General features: G+C 34.6%; 1 protein-coding gene across 1 annotated transcript; it reads right to left on the reverse strand.

Annotated features, from left to right (window-relative positions):
- Window positions 1–21,121: 21,121 nt before the first annotated feature.
- Window positions 21,122–23,785, reverse strand: LOC128133411 (uncharacterized). Its single transcript, XM_052770833.1, has 4 exons — window positions 22,585–23,785; window positions 22,359–22,516; window positions 22,007–22,256; window positions 21,122–21,930 (listed from the first exon to the last, which is right to left on the reverse strand). Exons 1-4 carry the CDS (start codon window positions 23,783–23,785, stop codon window positions 21,122–21,124), a joined length of 2,418 nt encoding a protein of 805 aa, XP_052626793.1.
- Window positions 23,786–24,103: the final 318 nt, after the last annotated feature.

A 24,103-nucleotide genomic window follows, 5' to 3' on the forward strand; every position in this document is an offset into this window, starting at 1 on the left:
CCTTGGACGAAAATTCCTAGATCCTTCTAGGATTTTCGACCTATCCCTAATAAGGGTGATCCAATGGCCCAAAGCCTCAACTATCAATTAGTTACAAAACAACCCATGTACTTTTAATCAGTTCCTTTAATCCAAAAATTAATTCCAAATTAATTTCTAATTAAATACTAATCAATAAGATGATTCCAAATTAATATATTATTCTCATAATATATTAATAAATCGTATTTATGCCTCAATTTATTATTCTTAATAACAAATCAGCCTCTCTCCTTAACAAACATCTTGTCTAGTCACCAGTGTGAAGGCAACCCAAAAGGATCATGCTACTATCAGGTCAAGTACATCCCAATTATAGTTATGGTCTTAGACACCTAATCCAACAGTCTCCCACTTAGATAAGTCTAATAACTATAACTGCAAATGTAACTTCAAGATCCAATTAGCAATCGTAGCTCTCAATAACCGCTATCAAACTCTGATCTAGTCAATGACGCGTCCTTTAGTTAAGGGATCATACATTCCTCTGTTTTTCAAGATATCATGTGGAGAAAGACATGGAATGGATTCATACTCATTGTCCAACTATTTGTTTCCCGATTTCAGATTAGTTTGACATAGAACTTAACTGAAAACATCAATTCAGGCGCGTTTACGCCTTATCAATGCACAACTAACTCGTAAACAACAACTCATATATCTCGGTTTAAAAACTATACGCTATTATCGTCTCACAATCACTTGTGATAAATTCCATGAAGTGATTCATGTGAGCATGGGTCTAATCCAATACTTAAATCTTATTTCAGGATCACTCATGAACGTTGTTGCAAACTTTTGCTATGTCTAAATGCTTAGACAATCTATACGCCAATTCATGACGGTCTTGCCTCAATACCTACTTCCAAAGTATGATCGACTGTGGATAGTTTGAATAATATTATTATTCAAGAAGTCAAAACATGCAAAAGTGAAACAATAGTAAACAATTAACACAAGATAGTAAAATTACTAAAAAATAAAACTCCTTTATTTAATCATCAAATATCAATTACATTTTATTTATTCCAAGTTTTTGAATAGCTATCTAATCACTAAAACTAATATCGTCATTCAGCCCAATACTCCTAGCATGCTGCAAATGCTTAACCATACTTAGTCCCTTCGTAAGGGGATCTGCTGGGTTCTCCTCTGACTATACCCTCTTTACTACGAGGAGTCCCTCTTCTACCCGATGTCTAATGAAGTGATATTTTCTATTGATATGCCTGGATCTACCACGATCCCTCGGTTCCTTGGTTAAGGCAACTGCACCCTCGTTATCACAGAAAATCTCCATAGACTCCTTTATGGTAGGTACAACTCCAAGGTCTCTAATGAAGTTCTTTAGCCATATTGCCTCTTTCGACGTTTCGCTCGCTGCTATATACTCTGATTCACACATTGAATCAACTACGGTCTACTTCTTGGAACTTTTCCAAGTCACTGTTCCTCCATTCAGGGTAAATACCCAACCCGACTGAAAACGGAAATTATCTTGGTCAGTCTGAAAACTGGCATCACTATACCCTGTCACTCTCAAGTCATCACTCCCACTGAGGGTAAGGACCCAGTCCTTAGTCCTTCGTAGGTACTTAAGAATGTTATTTACCGCTATCCAATGAGCTCTAACAGGATTCCCTTGATATCGAATAACCATGCTCAAAACAAAAGTCACATCAAGGTGAGTACATGTCATAGCGTACATAATCAAGCCAAAGGCAGAAGCATATGGTACTCGACTCATTTCTGCCATTTCGACATCAGTACTCAGACTCTGAGTCTTACTCACTTTGGTATTGCTCTGGATAGGAAATTCTCCTTTCTTGGAATTCTCCATGTTGAAACATTTCAACACCTTGTCCAAATAGGTACTTTGAATAAGTCATATTAGTCATTTACTGCTATTTCTCAGTGTCCTTATCACTAGAATATAAGCAGCCTCTCCGAGGTCCTTCATAGCGAAACACTTCCCAAGCTAGGGCTTAACCTCCTGCAAGGTTGAGATACCGTTTCATATGAGTAATATGTCATCCATATACAATACCAAGAAGCTAAATATACTCCCACTAGCTTTGACATATACACATGACTCATCCTCGCTTCTCGAAAAACCAAACTCTTTGACTTTCTCATCGAAACAAAGATTCGATCTGCGAGACGTTTGTTTTAATCCATAGATGGATTTCTCAATCTTACGCACTCTATTAGGGTACTTTGCATCTAAAAAACCCTCTGGCTGACTCATGTAAACATCCCCAGCCAACTTCCCATTAAGGAAAGCAGTTTTGACATCCATATGCCATATTTCATAATCATGAAATGTATATGTGGCTAGCATAACCCTTATAGACTTGATCTTCGCTACTGTTGAGAATGTCTCGTCATAGTCAACTCCAGGAGTTTGAGTAAAGCCTTCGCAACCAATCGCGCCTTATAAGTGTGTACTTTCCCATCCATGTCGGTCTTTTTCTTGAAGAACCATTTGCACCCGACCGTCTTACGACCTGGTACATTGTCAACCAAGTTCCAAACTTGACTGTCATACATGGACTAAATCTCGTTGTCTATCGCCTCTTTCCACTTTGTAGACTCTTGACGCCATGGCTTCCTTGTAGTTGTTAGGTTCATCCAAATTTATTAGTGTACTATCACTAATAAATGTATCACCTTCATTACTAATATGGAAACCATAAAACTCAGGTGCAACGCTAACTCTACGAACGTCTCAGAGGTAAGGACTCGTCAATCGGTTCAACAGGAGTTTCCTCCTCGGGTTGAGTGCTAGTGTTTGAGGTTTCTTCAACACTTGAATCTTGAAGCTCTTCAAGATCAATTTTCCTCCCACTATCCTCTTGGCATATGAGTTCTCTCTCTCGTAAAACCCCTATCCTCGTAACGAAGACAACATTGTCACTCGGTCTATAGAAGAGATATCTAAAGGACTTTTGTGGGTAGTCGATGAAAATACAACTTTAGTTGGGACTAGATTAAGGATATAGGCGGAAGTCTCTAAGGCATACCCCCAAAATAAGATATATATAACAAAGCTTGAATCAGCATGGAACGAAACATGTCCAGCAAGATTCGATTGTGCCTCTCATCTACACCATTCAGCTGCGGTGTCCTAGGCTGTGTCAATTGTGAAAAAATTCGACATTCCTTAAGATAGCCGTGGAACTCGATACTAAGATTCTCACCACCTCGATCAGATCGGAGAATCTTTGTCTTCCTACCCAATTGATTCTCCACTTCTTACTTAAACTCTTGAACTTTTCAAAAAAATTTGACTTATGCTCGATTAAGTTGATATACCTATATCTTCTATAATCATCGGTAAAAGTCTCTTAGAGGCGGTTTCCATCCCTTGTGGTGGATCTAAAGGGTCCACACACATTGGTGTGTATGAGATCCAATAATCCATCACCCCTTTCACAAGTGTCGGTGGAGGGTGATTTAGTCATCTTTCCAAGTAAAGAAGACTCCAACACTCCATCCTTTTGGAGTTGTGCTATGTGTTTCTTGTTGACATACCCAAGACGACAATTCCACAAGCATGCTTTGTCCAAACCATTGGACGAATCAATATGCAAAACATTATTTCCTAAGTTATCTACAACATCCACGGTTTCATAGACTCCATTACAAGGCAATGCTTCAAAATAAAAAGTACCATTATAGAAAGCATTTATAGAACTAATTTCATTATTAAATTAAAATCTAAAACCTTGTCTGTACAAACCATGAAAAGAAATAATGTTTTTCGCTATTTACGAAGAATATCAATAATCATTCAAATCTAACCCTAACCCACTACTAAGCAATAAACAATAAACTCCAATATTGGTGACATGCAACGCTTTCCTATTCCCCATGATCAATTTCATCTTCCCGTGCTCCACATCCCTACTTCTTCTTAGACCCTGCAAATCAGAACAAATGTGAAAACCACATCCTGTATCAAGGACCCAAGAAACAGCATGTGATGAGTTGTTAGATTGAATAATGTAGATACCTGCGAATGTGGTGTTTATCTTCCCATTCTTGATTTACTGCAAGTATTTAGGCAGCTTCGTTTCCAATGACCTTTATCGTGACAGTGGAAGCACTCTGCATCCTTTGGATTTGAAGAAGGAGCAGCAGAACCACCTTTGGTCCCACTAGAAGAGGATCCATCATGGGACTTTCGCCTTCTTCTTCTTCTCTTTACTTTGTCCAATTTCTAAAACATGGGCAACCATGGTAGGAGTAGGTATAATAGACTTGCCTTTTAAACTACTTTCAGCAGTTCTTAGTAGGCCTTGAAGCTTGATTAGAGTGACTTCGTACTTGTTCATATGATAAGTCATTATGAACTTATCATAACAAGGAAGAAAAGAGTGTAGGAAAATGTCAATAGCCAACTCTTCGTCGAAGTTGACATTTAACTTCAACTAGCGGGCCACTAACCTTTGCATTTTTTGCAAGTGGCCCGTGATGGACTCTCCATCCTTCATCTTTGTTGTTATCATAAAGGCAATGCTTTCGTACCTTACCTGTCGAGAACTTTGATGGTACCTTTCTATCAAGTCTTGGTGCATTTCAAAAGGATAGTAGTCCTTGTAGGACTTTTGGAGTTCGGCAGTCATAGTGGCAAGTATGATACACGACACCTTTGTCGCGTCCTTCTCATGCGCCCTATACTCAGTGATTTCCTCCTGAGTAGCAGTTTCTTCATTAATCTCCTGTAGCTCTTTGTCGAGGACCATGTGAATGTTGCCAATCCAATCGTTAAAATTGAATCCATCGAAGATCACTCTCCCACATAAGTTCATGAGGGAAAAGGAGCCACAAGCGTTTGAGCCAGAAGTGTTGTTCGATGGATCCAATTTTAACGATTGGATTCATAACATTCGCACGATCACTCGCTATGAGGGCAAGGAGTATGTCCTCGATAAAGAGCTAAAGGAGATTAATGAAGAAACTGCTACTCATTAGGAAATCGTCGAGTATAGGCGCATGAGAAGGACGTGACAAAGATGTCGTGTATCATGCTTGCCACTATGACTGCTGAACTCCAAAAGTCCTACGAGGACTACTATCCTTTCGTAATGCACCAAGACTTGATGGAAAGGTACCATCAAAGTGCTCGACAGGAAAGGTACGAAAACATTGTCTCCATGATAACAACAAAGATGAGGAATGGAGAGTCCATCACGACCCACTTGCAAAAAATGAAAAGGTTTGTGGACCCTTTGCTGAAGTTAAATGTCAAATTCGAAGAAGAGTTGGATATTGATTCTCCTACACTCTTTGTCTCCTTGTTACGATCAGTTCATAATGACTTATCATATGAACAAGGATGAAGTCACTCTAAGCAAGCTTCAAGGCCTATTAAGAACTGCTGAGAGTAGTTTAAAAGGAAAGTCTATTGTACCTACTTCTACCACTGCTGCCCCTGTCTTGGCAATTGGACAAGGAAAAGGAAAGAAGAGGAAGGCTCCTTCTAAGAGCCATAAGGGAAAGTCCCATGATGTATCCTCTTCTAGTGGGACCAAAGGCGGTTCTATTACTCCTTTTTCAAATTCAAAGGATGCAGAGTACTTTCACTGTCACGATAAAGGGCATTGGAAACGAAGCTGCCCTAAATACTTGTAGGACATCAAGGATGGGAAGATAAATCCCACATTTGTTCCGATTTGCAGGGTCTAAGAAGAAATAGGGATGTAGAGCACGGGAAGATGAACTTGATCATGGGGAATAGGAAAGCGTCGCTTGTCACCAAGATTGGAGTTTATTCTTTATTGCTTACTAGTGGGTTAGGGTTAGATTTGGATGATTGTTGCTACTCGTCGTAAATAGCGAAAAACATTATTTCTTTTCATGGTTTGTACAGACAAGGTTTTAGATTTTAATTTAATATTGAAATTGGTTCTATAAATGCACTTCAAATTAACAAGTTTTTCTCTCTCGAATATTCAACTGGCCTATTAACTCTTTATAGCGCGCTCTATTTTTTTTTTTTTTTTTTTTTTTGACAAATAAGCCAGCAACCGTCGACATATTCCCTTTCTATAATAGTACTTTTTATTTTGAAGCATTGCCTTGTAATGTGGTATATAAAACTATGAATGTTTTAGATAACTTAGGAAATAATGTGTTGCATATTGATTTGTCCAATGGTTTGGACAAAGCATGTTTGCGGCATTGTCGTCCTGAACATATCAACAAGAAACGCATAGCCCAATTCCAAAAGGATGGAATGTTAGAATCATTTGACCTTAGGTCCGATGACATATGCGAGTCTTGTTTAACCGATGATTATAGCAGATGTTAGTATATCTACTTAATCAAGCATAAGTCAGAAACATTTGACCTTAGGTCTGATGACACGTGCGAGTCTTGTTTAGTTGGAAAGATGACTAAATCACCCTTCGCCGACACTTGTGAAAGGGGTGAGGGATTATTTGATCTCATACACAACGATGTGTGTGCACCCTTTAGATCCACCACAAGGGATGCAAACCGCTTCTATGTGACTTTCACCTATGATTATAGCCGATATGGGTATATCTACTTAATCAAACATAACTCATAAACTTTTGAAAAGTTCAAAAACTTTATGTAAAAAGTGGAGAATCAATTGGGCAGGAAGATAAAGATTCTCCGATCCAATCGAGGAGGTGAGTATTTTAGTATCGAGTTCCACGACTATCTTAAGGAATGTGGAATTGTTTCACAATTGATGCCAGGACAACGTAGCTGAATGGTGTGGCTGAGAGGCGCAATTAAAGCTTGTTGGACATGATTCGTTCCATGATGAGTCGAGCCTCATTACTTATCTCATTTTAGGGGCATGCCTTAGAGACTGGTGTCCATATCCTTAATCTAGTCCCAACTAAGAAGGTTGCCAAAACACCTCACGAGATGTGGACATGGAAGGTTCCCTCATTCGCACATATCAACGTTTGGGGTTGCAAGGCTTTGGTAAGATGAGAGAATCACGACAAAATCGAACCTCGTAGTGAGAGTTATATTTTCATCGGCTACCCACAGAAGTCCTTTGGATATCTCTTCTATAGACCGAGTGACAATGTTGTCTTCGTTACGAGGATAGGGGTTTTCTGAGAGAGAGAGAGAGAGAGAGAGAGAGAGAGAGAACTCATATGCCAAGAGGATAGTGGGAGGAAAATTGATCTTGAAGAGCTTCAAGATTCAGGTGTTGAAGAAACCTCAAACACAAGCACTCAACCCGAGGAGGAAACTCCTGTTGAACCAATTGACGAGTCCTTGCCTCTGAGACGTTCCAGTAGAGTTAGCGTCGCACCTGAGTTTTATGGTTTCCATATTAGTAATGAAGGTAATACGTTTATTAGTGATAGTACACTAATAAATTTGGATGAACCTAATAACTACAAGGAAGCCATGGCGGGCCAAGAGTCTAAAAAGTGGAAAGAGGCGACAAACAGCGAGATTTAGTCCATGTATGACAGTCAAGTTTGGAACTTCGTTTACAATGTACCAGGTCGTAAGACGGTCGGGTGCAAATGGTTCTTCAAGAAAAAGACCGACATGGATGGGAAAGTACACACTTATAAGGCACGATTGGTTGCGAAGAGCTTTACTCAAACTCCTTGAGTTGACTATGACGAGGCCTTCTCAACAGTAGCGAAGATCAAGTCTATAAGGGCTATGCTAGCCACATATATACATTTCATGATTATGAAATATGGCATATGGATGTCAAAACCGCTTTCCTTAATGGGAAGTTGGCTGGGGATGTTTACATGAGTCAGCCAGAGGGTTTTTTAGATGCAAAGTACCCTAATAGAGTGCGTAAGATTGAGAAATCCATCTATGGGTTAAAACAAATGTCTCGCAGATCGAATCTTTGTTTCGATGAGAAAGTCAAAGAGTTTGGTTTTTCAAGAAGCGAGGATGAGTCATATGTATATGCCAAAGCTAGTGGTAGTATAGTTAGCTTCTTGGTATTGTATATGGATGACATTACTCATACAAAACGGCATCCCAACCTTGCAGGAGGTTAAGCCCTAGCTTGGGAAGTATTTCGCTATGAAGGACCTCGGAGAGGCTGCTTATATAATAGGAGTTAGTCAAAGTACCTACTTGGACAAGGTGTTGAAACGTTTCAACATGGAGAATTCCAAGAAAGGAGAATTGCCTATCCAGAGCAATACCAAACTGATTAAGACTCAGAGTCTGAGTACTGATGTCGAAATGGCAGAAATAAGTCGAGTACCATATGATTTCGCCGTTGGCTTGATTATGTATGCTATGACATGTACTCACCCTGATGTGGCTTTTGTTTTGAGCATGGTTAGTCGATATCAAGGGAATCCTATTAGAGCTCACTAGATAGTAGTAAATACATTCTTAAGTACCTACGAAGGACTAAGCACTGGGTCCTTAGCCTTGGTGGGATCGATAACTTAAGAGTGACAGGGTATAGTGACGCCTAATTTCAGACCGACCGAGATAATTTCCGCTCTCACTCGAGCTAGGTGAATAGAGGAGCAGTGACTTGGAGGAGTTCCAAGTAGGAGACTGTAACTGATTCAACGTGCGAATCAGAGTACATAGCAGCGAGCGTAGCATCGAAGGAGGCAATATGGCTAAAGAACTTCATTGGAGACATTGGAGTTGTACCTACCATTAAGGAGCCTATGGAAATTTTCTGTGATAATGAGGGTGTGGTCGCCTTAACCAAGGAACCGAGGGATCATGATAGATTGAGGCATATCAACAGGGAATATCACTTCATTAGACACCGGATCGAATAGAGACTCCTCATAGTGAAGAGGTTATCGTCAGAGGAGAACCCAGCAAATCCCTTACGAAGGGACTGAGTAGGGTTAAGCACATCCAGCAGTCTAGGAGTATTGGGCTGAATGACGATATTAGTTTTAGTGATTAGATAGCTATTCAGAAACTTGTAATAGATAAAATGTAATTGACATTTGATGATTAAATAAAGTAGTTTTATTTATTAGTAATGTTACTATCTTGTGTCAATTGTTTAATATTGTTTCACTATTGTATGTTTTGACTTCCTAAATAATGAAATTTTTCAAACTATCCACAGTCGATTATATTTGGAAGTAGGTTTTGAGGCAAGACTGTCATGAATTGGCTTGTTGATTGTCTAAGTGTTTAGACATAACTAAAGTTTGTTGCAACGTTAATGAGTGCTTCTTAAATAAGATTTGAGTATTGGATTACACCCACACTCACATGAATCACTTCATGGAATTTATCACGAGTGATTGTGAGACGATAATATTGTATAATTTTAAAACCGAGATATATGAGTTCTTGTTTACGAGTTTGTTGTGCATTGATAATACGTAAACGTATCAGTAACTTGATGTTATAAAACATGTTGTTGTGTATGATTTAATGAGTAAATATTACAAGAATATAAGTCAAAGATTATTTGTTCTTTTATCCTAAAAGGATTAAAAGCGATATCTTGGGCCCCTCAATGATTTTGTGTTGACTTATGTGTCGGGCCCGGTCAGGACTGAATTGACATGTTTAATTAAGTTCTATGCCAAACTAATCAGAAACCGGGAAACAACTAGTTGGACAATGAGTATGACTACATTCCATGTCTTTGTCCACATGATATCTTGAAGAACAGAGGACTGTATGATCCCTTATCTAAAGGACGCATCATTGACTAGGTCAGAGTTCAACAGCGGCTATTGAGAGCTATAATTGCTAATTGGATCTTGAAGTTACATTGACAGTTATAGTTATTAGACTTATCCAAGTGGAAAACTAACTCTATTTTAACGTATTGAGATTTTGTATCTCTAAAAGGAAGTCCCTTTCTTGTTAAATTAGTTTAGTAAAATTTAAACGGACACACTATAGAGTGAAGGCACTAACTCTATTTTTTATTATTCATTTCTCCGAGTTCGATACTAACACTACCCAGTTTGTACCAAGCATTAAGGGTCCATCGCAGTCAAATATAGTGACTCTGGAGTTCTTTAACATGTTTCTTTATCTTCACATATAGGCTATGTTTGTATAAAATCACATTTTTCTCATACATAGCACACGAACATGTGACGTCGGCTTGATCCAATGAACGAGAGGTAACAATTTACCAATATTTTTTTTATCAACATCCAATTGCCCAACTTAATATGTGCTTTTTTCTGTAATTTTTCTTAGAGTCCCATGAGTTAAATTGATAATAGCTTTAGTTCATTCTTTTTTGAAAGTATCAAAAATCTTTCTAGCATTGACTTGCTTTTGCTTCAATTGGATACATTGTAGAAAGAACATGCATCAAGTTCATAGTCTTGAAGTATCCATCTTCTTCCGCCTCCCTTCGGGACTTAACTGATTTGTCATATTATACAACAAGTTCATTCAACAAGGTTCTCGACTTAACAAATCCATCAAAAAACGAATTAATACTCTCATTTCGTCTGGTTGTGGTCATACAAGCAAAGAAAACATCATTCAAGACGAGTTTAATCCAATGTATGCGTTCATTATACATGTCACTAATCCAACATTGCTTTCCAATTTATACTTATTACGTATAACTTTCCATGTTGCCTCAAATTGTTCAATGGTGTCACTATTTACCCATTCTCTATACATTTTCTTGAAAATCATTCTAATTGGAAACATACGATTGAAGGAGTTTAGTTTCATACTTCATGATATGCCATGTACAAAAGCAATGTCGAGTCTTTAGAAACACTTTTTTATTGTATTGCCCATAGCTTTGTATTAATGGGTAATAATTGCCTTTAGATACTTGCTAAACACACATTTAAGGAAATGTTCAAATAACCATTTAAATGTTTCTTCTTTTTCGTTTTCAAGAAATGCTCCACCAATAAGTATAGACTGCCCATGATGATTCACACCATTAAAAGGAGTGAAAGGCATTTTGAATTTGTTATTTATATAAGTGACATTAAACACAACATCTCTAAATTTTGTATAGGCATCTCTTGATTATAAATAAGAAGTGTTCAATCGAATTCCATATGATTGTGTTAACAACAATGTTATTCTTTTACCAAATTTATGCAACAATATTTTACTTTCTTTCATCAATTAAACCAACAAACCATAAATCATGTAATAATGTTGATGAACAACTTATAGGTAAAATCTTGCATATTGCATGTTTTCGACTTATTGGCAATGTCACTTTTATATATAAATTAGTTGCCTAGCTTATATTTGGGTGAATTACTATCAGTTAATTATAGACTGGTCATATTTATAATAAAATGTAAAAATAAAACACCAAATTTGTGACATACATTGCAAATTAATATAATAAATATGATGACATATATAAAATCTAGAGTCTATCTACATTTTTCAAACACTTGCACCACTTTTACTAATCATTAATGTTGCACCAATGTATTTAATTTTTGCAGTTGTTTATTCTTGGTTCTCATTTTGATTATTACAATTAATGTTTCAATTTTATTTAAGAAAAAAGAATTTTGGTGTTAATCTTTTGTTCGGGAACATGTGTTTTCGTTCAGATCATGATGTTTGAAACTAAAGCAACTGATGAGGCTATAGAATCGCATATAAATGAAAATGTTGACACAAATGATTTCAAAACAACATATGATTCTGAAGAAGTTAATGATTTCGATATGAACATTAAATTTGACGAAGACAAAGATAATTTTGAAAGGATACTGCGAAAAAATTTCAATACACTCGACAATGCTTATACATTTTATAACAATTACTCCTTCTTACATGGCTTTGGTATACGTAAAGATGACACGGTTAAAAGCATGAAAACAAATGAGCCTTATTAGAAGATATATGTATGCAACAAAGAAAATGGTTTCAAACAGTCAGAAAAAAAATGACTCAAGTGGAAATGAGAAAAAACATCGTAGAGATGTTAAAATGGATGCCAAGCAAAGTTTTAGAATTACAATACAAAAGGATGTGAAATGGTTGGTATAATTATTTATTGATATACAATCACAAATTGACCATGACACAAATGAAGGTGATGAAGCATTGATCTCATAGCAATTTCCACCGTATAATAGAAGGTATATCTCTTATGGTGCAATTTGGTCAAGCAGGGTTGAAACCTTCTCACACTAAAAAAGTAAATTCATTCTCAAGAGGAAAGAAAACAACATAGAGGAAAGAGTTGTATGGACTTATAAAACATTCTCAAGATAAAACATTAGTTGATAGTGACAAGTATTTTGTCATGGATTTTTCTGATGATGAGTATCCTAGAACTATATTTTTGACCTGATAGTAGACAAAGAGATGCATATACAAAATTCAGAGATATTATTTTGTTTGATGTCGCTTATATGATTAACAAATTCAAGATGTCTTTTGCTCCTTTAATTGGGGTAAATTATCATGGACAGTCTAAAGTTTTTCATGGAGCATTTCTTGAAAACAAAAAGGAAGAAACATTTAAGTAGTTATTAGAACATTTCTTCAAATGTATGTTTAGCAAGTATCCGAAGGCAATTATTACCGATCAAGACAAAGCAATGGGCAATGCAATAAAAAAAGTGTTTTCAAAGACTCGACATTGCTTTTGTTCATGACATATCATGAAGCATGAAACAGAACACCTTCAATCGCATATTTCCTGTTACAATGATTTTCAAGAAATCATACAAAGAATGGGTAAATAGTGACACCACTAAACAATTTGAAATAGCATGGGAAGTTATACGTAGTAAGTATAAACTGGAAAACAATGTTTGATTAATGACATGTATAACAAACATATACGTTGGGCTAAACCCGTCTTGAATGATATTTTCTTTGCTAGTATGGCCACAACTAGACGAAATGAGAGTATCAATTTGTTTTTTGATAGATTTGTTAACTCGAGGACCTTGATGAATGAATTTGTTGTACAATACGACAAATCAGTTAAGTCTTAAAGGGGTGCAGAAGAAGATGGATAGTTCAAGACTATGAACTCGATGCCTGTTCTTTCTTTAGTGCATGCAATTGAAGCAAAAGTAGGTAGATGTTATACTAGAAATATGTTTGATACTTTCAAAAAATAATAAACTAAAGCTATTACCAATTTAACTCACGAGACACTAAGAAAAATAACAGAAGAAAGCACATATTGAGTTGGGCAACTGGATGTTGATATATGTATTGGCGCATTGTTACCTTTCGTTCATTGGATCAAGTCAGTGTCAAATGTTTGTGTGCTATGTATAAGACAAATAGGATTTTATACAAACATAGCCTATATGTGATGAAGAAGCATGTTAAAGAACTCCTGAGTCACTATATTTTACCACGATGGACCCTTATTGCTAGGTACAAATTGGGTAGTGTTAATATTAGACTCGGAGAAATGAATAATGAAAATGAAGTTGGTGCCTTCACACTATAATGTGTCCATTCAAAATTTACTAAATTAATTTAACAAGCAAGGAAGGTACTCCCATTTGGAGATACAAAAACTCAATATGTTATTGATAAGTCTTTTAGATTATCAAGCAAATCGAAAGAAATCTATATCTTTGGAGAATGCATCTCAAAATTCTTATATGGGAGTTTTGCAAATAGATATGATGTCACAGTTATTTGTCTATGATTCTCTGGGTCCAACTACTATAAATGGTGTCCTAAAATTTTTAGTAGAATCAAGTCTTCTTTAGAAGCCCCCAAAAAAATGAACATGCTCTTATTGTCAAGAATTTGGTCATTACACTACTACTTACTGAAAAAGAAAGGTACTTATAATAATAATAATTTACTTTTCATGATTTAGAACTCTAATAATTATATTAATAATTTTTTATTTTTTTCATGTATCAGGCAAATGAATCATTTCAAGAGAAATAATGATGAGATGTATTGTTTTTGTAAGCAAATGAAAATTTCATATGTTTCCTGGCATTTTTAACATTCTTTTTTGGTTCGATGTATGAATAATTTGGAAATGTTTTATGTTTCGTAACATTTTTTAATGTTTTTGAATGAAAATTGTTGATTATTTATGATTTTGGGTTAAAAATGAAACTTTGCTACAATTGTGGGTAAAAAATGAAAGTAGCCTATCATTTTAGGTTAAAAATGAAACTCTACTGCAACTGTGCGTTAAAAATGAAACTATACTACCATTGAGGGTTAAAACAAAAGTATGAAGACATTTTCGGTTAAAAATCAGACTTTGCTGCCCTTGAGGGTTAAAAACAAAAAATAGTCTATTATTTTGGTTTAAAATGAAACTATGTTGCAATTGAGGGTTAAAAACGAATGTATGCTATCATTTTGGGTTAAAAATGTAACTGTACTATAGTTGTGGGTTAAAAATGAAACTATACTATAACCGTGGGTTAAAAATGACACTATGCAGCCATTGAGGGTTAAAAATGAAAATATGTTGTCATTTTGGGTTAAAAATGAAACTTTACGGCCATTAAGGATTAAAAACAAAAATAGTATGTTATTGTGGGTTAAAAATGAAACTGTGTTGCAATTGTGGGTTAAAAATGAAAGTATGTTGTCATTTTGAGTTAAAAATGTAACTTTGCTGCAATTATAGGTTAAAAATGAAAGTAGGCTATAATTTTGGGTTAAAATGAAACTATGATGTACTTGTGGGTTGAAAATAAAAGTATGCAGTCATTTTGGATTAAAAATGTAATCTTGCTGCAATCGTAGGTTAAAAACGAAAATAGATTTTTATTTTGGATTAAAAATGAAACTATGCTGCAATTGTGGATTAAAAAGAGAGTTGGTATTATAAATTTTGTTTTGAATGTGGGTATTATATTGCATATTGTGTTTTGAGTTTCATCTTTAAGTAGTTGTTTAATAATATGCAAAATCTGTTCGATGATGTTCTACAACCAGCAAAAAAGAATCTTTGTTAATTGTTATGTTATAGTGTATTGTTTATAATTTTTTTACTCTGACTTTATTGTTTTGTCATTTTTTTAATTTACTTACCAAACAAATTGGTGGGTGAAAACATATCTTAAAACTTAGGTTTATTGTATTCAACAAATGCTCTTGATTTGAAGTATAACCATTCTTTTATCTTTAAGATTTTATGTATACATTTAGTGTATTTTCTTAATGATTAGTGTACACAATTAACAATATATTTAGGATATGTATTTTTGACACAAAACTATAACAATCATAATTTCGTACATTTTTGCTAAGATGTAGTCATTACAAATTGTTTAATTATCAAATAATGATACAACAAAATATGAAAATCACTATTAATGGACGTATGAAATAATCAAAGCATAAAGTTTGTTTACATTGCTCAAAATATATATTATTTGTTTTTTACATGTAACCAATAGCAAAAATTCAACTTCATTTATATTTACTCTTTTATGTTATAATTATGTTATGAATGCTTAATTATTTATGTTAACATTCTACTATGAAATTTTTATGTTATTATTCTATTATGAATTTCTAGATACAACTTAATGGTTATGTATTTATTCTGTTATAAAATTTCTTAATACATCTTACTATTTTTTGTTATTATTTAATTATGATTTTCTACATGCATATTACTTGTTGATATTGTTATTTTGTTACAAATATCTACATACAATTCGCTAGTTTATGTTATTATTCTATCATGAATTTCTACATGCAACTTATTGTTTATGTTTTCTTTTTGTACTTATAGCTTTAAAGGACTCGAAGAAAAAAGCATAGTCAATGCCAAGAAAAAAACATAGTCAAAACCAAGAACGGGAGAACATAAAAAAACTAGTTTAATACATACAACTTGTGTAAATATGTTGTCTTAAATTTATATGTATATTTTTGTAGGCATCTGTTAACAAAAACGCTTACTTACAACTTATGTAAATATGTTGTCTTAAATTTATAAGACAACTTATGTAAATATGTTGTCTTAAATTTATAAGACTAGATATCGAACCTACAAGGACTATCCTATACTAAGAAGATTGAACTAGATAACAACTTATGTAAATATGTTGTCTTAAATTTATAAGACCAGATATCGAACCTACAAGGACTATCCTATACTAAGAAGATTATACTAGATAATTGCTTGCGAAAGTGATTGATTTGATTAAACTAAGAAAACTATTAAAATAAATAAAACTTAATTCAACAGGATAAAAATGAAAATTAAGATAACTAAATAAACAAACACAAACTTTTCAACAATTTAACAATTATGAGAAAAAAAAATAGGACTTAGTTGATTTATACATATTCAATGGTTTTTCTAATGCAATTAATTTGTCAAACCAATTATCTGAAAACAAATAACTTAACATCAACAAAAGTTATATGTAGTTCATGATTTTAAAAAGCATTAAGTTCAAGGTTTTGTTAAAAGCGCTCTAACACAAGTCTATGTTAAATTTTAGCAAGATAATGAAAACACACACTTATATTTAAATGATATCACAAATAAAGCTTTTTTTCGAAGTCAATATTGCATGTAAATATTAAAATTTAAAGAAAACAAATTAACTCTAATTAAAGTGATAGATAAAATTTAAATTTACTTGTTAAACTTCATATATATATATATATATATATATATATATATATATATATATATATATATATATATATATATATATATATATATATATATATATATATATATATATATATATATATATATATATATATATATATATATATATATATATATGTGTCATTCAGTTTCAATAAAATTGGTTTATACAAAATCAACTGCATTATAATTATCATCTCACCTAAGCCAACTAAATCCACAAAAACTTTACTCGATGAAACTAAAATTATAAACTGTTATCAAATAAAGATGAAACATCATTTTGATCCAAATTCTAAACACCACAATGGACCTAAAATATAATTTAAGTTATATCACTGTGGCAAAAAGTGTAAGCACATAAAACTAAACTTAAAAGGGAAAAAAAATAGAAAAATACCCCTTAATGTTTTGTTGCGTGCGTATTTGATAGCCCAAATAAGAATTTGCACCTCCCTTTTTTTTTTTTTAATATCCTATCAGGGAAAAAGAAAGACCAGCACCATCAAAAGAGGTAAAGTTCCATTTTCCTCCTTGCGTTTCTCTCCTTTTCTTTGCTTGCTTTTCTTGAATTACAGAAGATGATTATGGCGGAGATAATGTGGATATGGTGGTTAAGGGTGTTCTGATGATGATGGTGGCAGCGTATGGTGTAAGGCGGCTGATGGAAATTCCCTTGCGTAGGGTTTGTGTATTGTGTTCTATACCCCGATCCTCCTGATCACGTAAAGCTTAAAGCCTCAACTTATATAAAAAAATAACTACATATATTCGCCTCCAACTTTCAACATTGAACAACTTTAGCCCCAAGCTTTCAACTTTAATTTATCTTTTTTTTTTTTAATTCTTGTTTTCAAACAGTAATCTGACCTCGATTTACTCATCGATTATGAGCAGGAAAATGACCGAATCTTCAAAAACACAAAACTCGAAACATGTAGATAATTGTGTATACTTTCTGGAACATCTTGAATCGTCAAAACCGGAGTCCCAAGGAGCCGGATATGATAAAAACACTGAGACGTGGTCAATCTGTCAAACATACTTCTTTTGCCTTTATTTGTTTGTGATGAATTTATCTTTTTTCAAATTCGTCAATTCCATGTCGAAACCATTTAGACATTATAATATGAGTCCAACTCCCACAAAGACTCGTAGAATAAGCGGTTGGGGTCTAAGAAGCTTAGATAATCTTATATACACAACATAAAATTTGTTAATGTTTTTTAGATTTTTGAACTTCATAAGAAGAAGTCTAACTTCCACCAAAACTCGTAGACTAGGTGGTGGGGAACCTGTGGCACTTATGGTGCACTTGCAATAACAAGTAAAATGAAAACTGTCAACTCCAATGCAAAGCACAGGAAACTATATTTTGGATTTCATACAAAGAAAACCAACTCCCATCAACATGTAGAATATATATATATATATATATATATATATATATATATATATATATATATATATATATATATATATATATATATATATATCACAAATTTTGGATCAGGGGCGTATCTAATAAGGAAGAAGGTAGGTCTTAGGATCTATCTAAAATTTCAATTTCATTTATAATTTATATATCACAAAAATTAGGAACTATCTTAAAAAATAGAGGATCTACCTTGAGTTTGTTTTTTAAAAAATGTCTTAAAAAACCATTTTAAAAAGAGAGAAAAAAATAAGTTACAAAGGGCAGTTATACTATTAAATATATAAGGTTAAATATAATATATAGTTTTTATAAATAATAAGGTATCAGTGCACTAATAATCAACTAGTTTTCATTAAACCGTTCGAGTTTTTCAGTTATATTTTGTTGGTTTTTTAAAAATTTTAATTGGTGGTGCCTAATCGGTTTTTTTCAGTTATATTTTATTAAATCATACACAAACCGACCCGACCCGACCCCTCACAAGTGTCGTTGATTTTTTTTATCGGCTTCATTTAATTTGGGAACCACGTATTATTTTATTCTAGATTCGCCAATGGAATAGATGGAGGGGACCTAAGAAACTTAAGCGAACTTTTAAAAACATGTTAATGAGCCGTCAATACCTTCAATAACTTTGGACTTCATAAAATAGGGCCCAACTTTTATTATCTTGTAAAATAAGAGATGATGAACCCGTGCAAAACAAATCAAGAAACCAATCGAATGGGAACAAAAATATCAACCGAGTAATTTTAGATCTATTATATTCATTAAGGTAAATTTATCTTTTTTTAGCTCAAAAGATAATGTAAATTGTAAAATTGGGGAACAAAAATAAACTTTTTAATTCATTTAGTATCGAAAAACAATACTAAACAACATCTATCTTTTTATTTGTTTTATTATGTTGTTATCAACTTTATACAAACTCCTTTTTGTTAAAATAGTTATTTAGGGATAATGACTTAGGGTTTGTTTGTTTTCCCTCTTACTGAGTCCAATAAGAGGTAATGTCTTACTCGGTCACGTAAGACTGTTTGTTTTTTTTTTTTACAAAAAATGTCAATAGCCTCTTACCAAATAAGTAAAAGAAAAAGACGTCTGATCGGTGAAATAACCCACTTTCCTCTTTATGCCCTAATTCACCCCTCTTCTTTTTTCATTCCCATTGCTGAAAAATGTACCACCCTTTTCTTTCTCCTCTATTCGGTCAAGCTTTCTTCCTCCATAACTTCGACGACTTCCATTGTCGACGCATTAAAGTCGCAGCTAACAACACCTTCGAGCACATCTGCACCATCGACCACAACAGCATTGCCAACCATCACATTCCTCCGCCACTCTTTCACCCGCACCGACCACTTGTTTCTTGTCACTCCATCTCCGGCAACAGTACTCCTCCAAAGCTATTTCTTTTTTTGAAATAAATGCTTAAATATTTTCGTCTTGTTGCTTATTTTCCTGGTACGTGGTTGAAATTATATATATATATATATATATATATATATATATATATATATATATATATATATATATATATATATATATATATATATGAAATTAGATACATACAGATGAAATTGAATATTGAAATCAAATACATATATATGATACATAAATTCTAGAAAAAAAATCTTGATATCAGTGATATTGAATGCTGATTATTTTTCTTTTTCTTTTCTTTCAACAATGTTGTTATCACTATCATGTGGAAAAAAACTTTAGGTTGCTTAAAGCGGAGTTGAGCAGATGTAAATGGTTCAAAGATCTAGGAACTAATGCAGTTTTTTGGATTGATGCTTCTTCCCGGTCAAGATGTACATGCTACATTTGTCTTTGTTGTAAATGAGAAAAGTGTGATGATTTCACAACCGGAGGAAAACTATGCGAGTGGTGTTGTGTCAACAAAAACCAAATTGAGGAAAGAATGAAAGATGATTCTTTAGAATATTACGACAAAATTGCAAAAATGGTCCCTGTGGTTTGCAGATTTCTGTGGGTAAGGTCCAAAAAAAAGTTTGCTAGCAAAAAACGTCCTTATATGATATTTGAGCTGTGGATTTGGTCCCTGCCTCTAACTGCCGTTAGAGGCATTCCGTTTTCTTCCCCACGTGCCATGCACGCGAGGGTATTTTTGTCCTTTCATTTATGGGACCAAAATTGCAATCTCATTTCTCTATTTAACCTCGACTTAAACCCATCTTCCCGAATGGCTCTCTCTGCAAAAATGGTAAAGATCATATGCTTTTGTGGCAACAATTTTGTGTTGCGCACATCGTGGACTCCATTTAATCCAGGCCGACGGTTCTACGCATGCCCTCTACCAGTAAAGTAGCGTTCTAATTTTTGAAATCAAACACCTTATTGTTGCCCTAATTTTGTGTGCTCATCTTTGAAAGGACTCAAAATATCGATTCCTTGGATGGTTTGATCCTCCAATGTGTGATCGTGCTAAGGCTATCATTCCCGGTCTACTGGAGAGCATGAACAATTTGAAGCTTTCAGTGAAAGAGTTAGAAGATGAAATTCAGAATTTGAGGTTTTACCTAAAGATGACAGTGAAAGAATTAGAAGATGAAGTTTGTAAATTGAAGTTCTACTTGTGGTGCAGTTGGATTTTTTTTCTTGTTTTCTGGATGTGGAATTAGTGATTAGGGTTAAATTCTACCTATGGTGCTAAGGTTTTTTTGGGATCTTATTGTTTTGATGAATAGGCCTTTGAATACTATAATGGTCATTTCATGAACCTTGTACCTCGAATTATAATGTATGGAATATTATCTTATTTAATTGTTGTTATTATGGAGACTATAATGGTAATACAATACAGGAAACGGTATTAAGAAAAGTACAATACCATTTTGGAACTTACTAAGTGCTATTGAATCATAAGATATAATCCAAATAAGTCAATGCAAATTACAATACCATTGCACATAACCAAAAGCAATTGTCATTACAATATCCAAGTGCAACAAAAAAGAAGCAACCACATGAGTTTTGGAATTGCAAAATAACTTAACATACTAATAATTGTTAAACAAATTAGACCAAAAGATGATTTAACAACTTAACATTACCCTTGACCATTCAAACTACTCTTGACCATGACCCTCATTAGCTCCTCCACCCTCTTGTTGACCTGCACCTTGACCTTTACATGTCCTTTTGTTGTGTCCTTTTTGTTTGCATTTACCACAAGTGACACTCCCAAATTTCCTACTAAGCTTCTCCACTTCTTTGGATCCTTGAGTTTGACTTTGACTTGTTATCACACTTTCAATTTGACTGGACTTTTCCTTTTGGCTCATTCTCTCCTCCATGGACTGTCTTCTTTTCTTCTTTGGCCTGCCAGGCATTTTGTGGTATGGAGGTGGGATAATTCTAGTGGGACAATCACTTTTAGGCCACATTGCCCTACCTTTTATAGGTTCAACTTTAAAGTCATACACAACCTTCCAAGTATCCAGTAAATAAACTTTGTGTACCCAAGTGTACAGCTCCCCTACCATTTCCCCATTGTCTGTCATCTCACTCCAAGTGGCTATGGCATGCATGCAAGGGATTACTGTCAACTCCCACTTCCTACAGGTGCATGTCATCTGGTTAATGTCCACAACATGTTGATCATTCCATGGTCCAGCTACCTGATACTTTCCACCACCGTTCCACCTTGCAATATACTCAGTTGCTTGTTGCTCATTCTTCTTTAACAATTTGGTTGCAGTAGGTGTGAGAGGACCTTGGCATTTCCTTTGCTCTTTAACCACATTGCAGATCCTCTTCATTAGATATTCTCTTATAAATTCCAAGCATGTAATGATTGGCTTATCCCTTCCTTTCTCCAACTTACCATTCAGGACTCCACACATGTTATTTATAAGCACATGTGAGATGGCCCTATCTACATAATCCACAATTAAAATCATTGGCCAATAAAAAATAGTTGCATATCAAGTAATAAGATCAATTTTAGTTACCTGTAAAATGGCTTCTTGCCCAATGCATTGGTGGTATTTGATTCAACCAATCATGTGCAGCCCTGTCATACTCAGCTAACTCCCTCATTGTAGATTGAAATTCTTGAATTGTGGTTGTTGTTGCACACCTCCAAATAAACTCCTTGAACTCCCTAGCTCTCCATTGTTTCCTCATGTTTTCATGGATGTGTCTTAAACAATACCTATGCTCTGTATTTGGAAATAATTGTTCTATAGCAGGTATCACACCCTAAAAAGTAAATATAATATTGAATCAATACATGTTAATTATAATATTGTAAAGGCATTATGCATAAATAAAGAAAGGCATCATGCATAAATAAAGAATTACCTTTTGCCTATCACTGATAAATGTGAAGTTAGAATTAGACCCTATCTCGAAATCATCCCCTAGACATTCCAAGAACCATTTCCAACTTCCAGTATTTTCAGATTCTACTATGGCATATGCAAGTGGATATATACCATTGTTGGAGTCTAAGCTTACAGCTGTCAATATTTGCCAATGAAATGGCCTTTCATAAAGGCACCATCAAGACCAAGAAGGTCCCTCATACCAGCTTTAAACCCCAACTTCAGTGGCCCTAAACATATGTAAATTCTCTTAAAATGCCTAGTGGCCAAGTTCGGGTTAGGCTCACTTACAACATCTATCTTCACTGTGGTGTTTGGATTGGTGGACTGTAATTCGAGTGCATAATCTCTAAGCAAGTCATACTGCTTTGAGTAGTCCCCAACAACATTCTTTGTAGCCCTTACCTTAGCCCTAAACATCTTATGCTTTGAAATCCCCACTGAGTATGTCTGTTGAAAGTCTTCTTGTAAGGATCGAATTGGAACCGTGGGGTTTAATTGAACTTGTCTAGTAATATGTTTTGCAAGAAAAGTGGCTGTGCAAGCTCGAATTTTCCTTGATTGAAGGCAAGTGTGCTTCAGACTGTACGTTTTCACATACCAATTCCCATCCTTCGAAGACCTAGATGCATATAAGTGCCAAGTACAAGTGGTAGCTTTTGAATTTACTGCTTTGCCCTTGCCTTTATTTACTTTATCTGTCCCACCTAACACATGGGACCCACTTGCACCACTTGTCCCATCATCCACATGTGGCCCACTGACATTGGTACCAAGCACAACTCCTTTGCAATATGCCCTTAGTCTTGTTGCATCATTCTTTTTAAAAGCAAGATTCCTCCTTGTTTCAAGTGCATGCTCATCCACTTTATTCTTAAGATCTTTCTTTGACTTCCACATCTGTCCCACATAAAAACTAGATTTATGCACCTCACCATGTGAACATACTTTCTCCTTACCCAATCGTTTTAATAGAACCCTCCTGTTCTTTTCAGTATCAGAGTCTTCTCCTAATGACTCCCATCCATCACAATCAATTACTTCAAGGTCTTCTTCTTCATCTGTTTCTTGTTCGTCTTCTACATCATTGTTAAACCCAAACCCTGAATACTCCACACCTTCATCAATGTTCATTCTAAAGTCACTCATGTCAACATCAATGTCATCAATTTCATTGTCTATGTCTACTATAACATCACTATCAGAATCACTATCATCATCATCACCATAATCATCTTCACCCTTTTCTGAATTGAACTCGTCTGATTGACCATCAAATAAACCCCCATTATCTTGATCAAAGTCTTGATATTCACTACCAAGGTGGATTGTTGTAGGGTCTGTTCTGTTGTTGTTTTCACTATCATGCAACCCTTCAAATGGATCAAAGTCTACATTCAACATTTCAGATAAACTAATTGGTACATGCACAGTTGCTGCATCAAGCTCATGTTCTTGTTATACTTCCTTGTCTTGATTATCCCTGATTTCACTTGATGGTGCTTCCTTGTCTTGATTATCCCTGATTTCACTTAATGGTGCTTCCTTTCCTTGATTATCCTTGATTTCACTTCATGGTGCTTCCTTGTCTTGATTATCCCTGATTTGACTTGATGGTGCTTCCTTGTCTTGATTATCCCCTGTTTCAGTTTCCATACATAACCTCTTAGAACATGAACTAGTACCCTCTCTTGGCTTCCAATTTCTTGTTCTCCTCATTTC

This window comes from Lactuca sativa, chromosome 4 (assembly GCF_002870075.4).
Source record: "Lactuca sativa cultivar Salinas chromosome 4, Lsat_Salinas_v11, whole genome shotgun sequence".
Taxonomy (NCBI): domain Eukaryota; kingdom Viridiplantae; phylum Streptophyta; class Magnoliopsida; order Asterales; family Asteraceae; genus Lactuca; species Lactuca sativa.